Here is a 2,195-nt window from a genome sequence, read left to right as displayed (position 1 = left end):
AAGAAATTATTTTAAATGAAAAGCACTTAGGACAAATATTGTATGATTCCACTTATATGATGTACCTAGAATAGGCACACTAATTATATGATACAATCCTGTATATTTCAAATCTTGGTTCTCCTCTACTATCCACATACTTTTTCATTGCTAGGTAAATATCTCTTTACTTCAGTGTTCTATATACTGTGGTCTGGGAATAATGGTTCCTGCCCATTAGCCTGTGGCAGGTCAGGTGAGGCCTGAATCACATGAGAAGTTCTGGTCCATGGAAGAAGGAGGCCCAGAAAGGCTGAGTGGTCAGGTTGAAAGAATCAACAGGCAGAGAAACAAATACAGTGATCTGCCCCGGGAGAGTGACAAAGGCTACAGAGGTCAGGCAAAGATCAGGCTGCCAAGGCATTGGAGAGCTGTTTTAGTGTGGTTCCAGGGCAAACATTTGGAGAACAAAGCACTGGCTGTGGGTGGAGGGAAGAGAAGTCTTTGGATGTCTGGGTCTTAAGTCATAGTAGCCAGGAGGATATTAAAAAGAGTAGTTGCCAACTTCACCAGCTTCCTGTTTCTTCGCTCAGACCTCAAGCCCTGCCTGCCCTTCCTTACTTCTTTCTTGCTGCCCTTTCTTCTCTTGAAAACTATAAATATTATTATTCCTAGAACCTTTGATTGCTAGATCCTCCAGTCTGAGAGCCTCCAGGCTACTTAGGGGGTTAGGGGTTGGGGGAGAGCAGAGGTGGTGGAGGCTGGCTTGTTGCTTGTGCAGGGTCCAAATTGATTGAGGGATTTCTGCTGTTGTGGTTGTTTCTTGCCCTTAAGAGCTGTCTAGCTTCTCTATAGAGGGAACAGGGATCCATTCTCTATATAACGTGTGGTAAAGATAGGTCCAGAGAGTGGAGACAAAGGCCTAGGAGTCCAGGCTCTCCCCCTTTGGTTATCTTCACACTTCAGGCTGTGTGAGGTCTTCTATCCCCAGGGAAACCCTGCTCTTGATGTTTGGATTCATTAAATGGAGCATAGAATGAAGTCTGAGGTCTCAATACTGCAGGAATGTCACAGATAAAGTAATCCACCTGGTTGGCCCCACAGTAGGGCAGGCGGAAGGTGAGGGTGGCCTGGATGGACCCATGAATGGAGCCGGCCACCCAAGCTCCAGCCACAAGGGTGGTGCATAGCCTCCCATTTATGATTACGGGGTAGCGCAGGGGCTGGCATATTGCCAGGTACCTGTCGTAGGCCATCAAGGTGTAGAGGAAGCACTGAGTGCTGCCCAGGAAATGAAAGAAATACAGTTGAGCCACACAGCCACCAAATGGGATTCTCTTGCTGGCGGGAGTAAAATCCAATATTAGCCGGGGAACGACAACTGAGGAGAGCCACATGTCCAGGAATGAGAGCACGACCAGAAGCATGTACATGGGGCGAGCGTGGAGCTTTGGGTCAGCCCACACGGTGAGCAAAATGATCAGGTTCCCCAGCTGAGTCAGGATGTAGATGATGAAGAAGACCAGGAAGAGAAGTGTCCTCAGACTCGGGGGGTGAGATAAGCCCAGGAAAACGAAATCTGTCACTACAGTGTCCAGGGATGTGTTTTTGGTCTTCCCCATGTCTTTCTGTAGTCTGCTAAGACGAATGATGAAGTCAGACAAGGGGAATACAATACAGGGAGGTGGTGAGGAATGCTTTTGCCTGATGATGAATGCCTGAGAGTTATGAGATAAACTGAATACTATTAAATTTTTTTTTCTAAGAGAAGAGGTGGTATTGTCATAAATCATTTTGGTTTACTTGATAAGAGAAATCACCCACAGGCTGGTTAGTGTCCTAGGTGGATGGAAACTCTTATCTCCTGAGAGATACTGAGAAGCAGAATTTGGCAGATCAGGGAACACAGGAATGTGTGAATGATAGGGAAGTACCATTAACTCCAATCAAAAAGGGTGTTTACCAAAGAGGGGCTAAGGTTGAGACAGAGCAGTGTGGAATGCATACCCCAGAATTACTACATCTATTTTTTCCTCCACTCACCGTCATTGCCATGTCCCCTCTTTGACCTCAGCGGAAATCCCATCTCCTCACCATAGCGTGCAACAGTATTCATTTTTCTGGTCCTTATTTGCCACTGCATCATACTCACTGTGATTCCTTCTTAATGTTCCGATACACAGACTTCCTCAGTGCTCTCACAGTTCAATGCTGCA

General features: G+C 46.4%; 1 protein-coding gene across 1 annotated transcript; it reads right to left on the bottom strand.

Moving 5' to 3' along the window:
• Positions 1-941: 941 nt before the first annotated feature.
• Positions 942-1,601, bottom strand: LOC132488101 (olfactory receptor 10G2-like). The gene has a single exon (XM_060096071.1). It carries the CDS (start codon positions 1,599-1,601, stop codon positions 942-944), a length of 660 nt encoding a protein of 219 aa, XP_059952054.1.
• Between the last annotated feature and the right edge of the window lie 594 nt (positions 1,602-2,195).

Source organism: Mesoplodon densirostris, chromosome 4, assembly GCF_025265405.1.
Source record: "Mesoplodon densirostris isolate mMesDen1 chromosome 4, mMesDen1 primary haplotype, whole genome shotgun sequence".
Taxonomy (NCBI): domain Eukaryota; kingdom Metazoa; phylum Chordata; class Mammalia; order Artiodactyla; family Ziphiidae; genus Mesoplodon; species Mesoplodon densirostris.
This window is presented reverse-complemented; position numbering and strand designations above follow the sequence as displayed.

Excerpts from the sequence above, each read along its gene's own strand:
- LOC132488101 (XM_060096071.1), bottom strand. The coding sequence starts at position 1,601 with ATGGGGAAGACCAAAAACACATCCCTGGACACTGTAGTGACAGATTTC.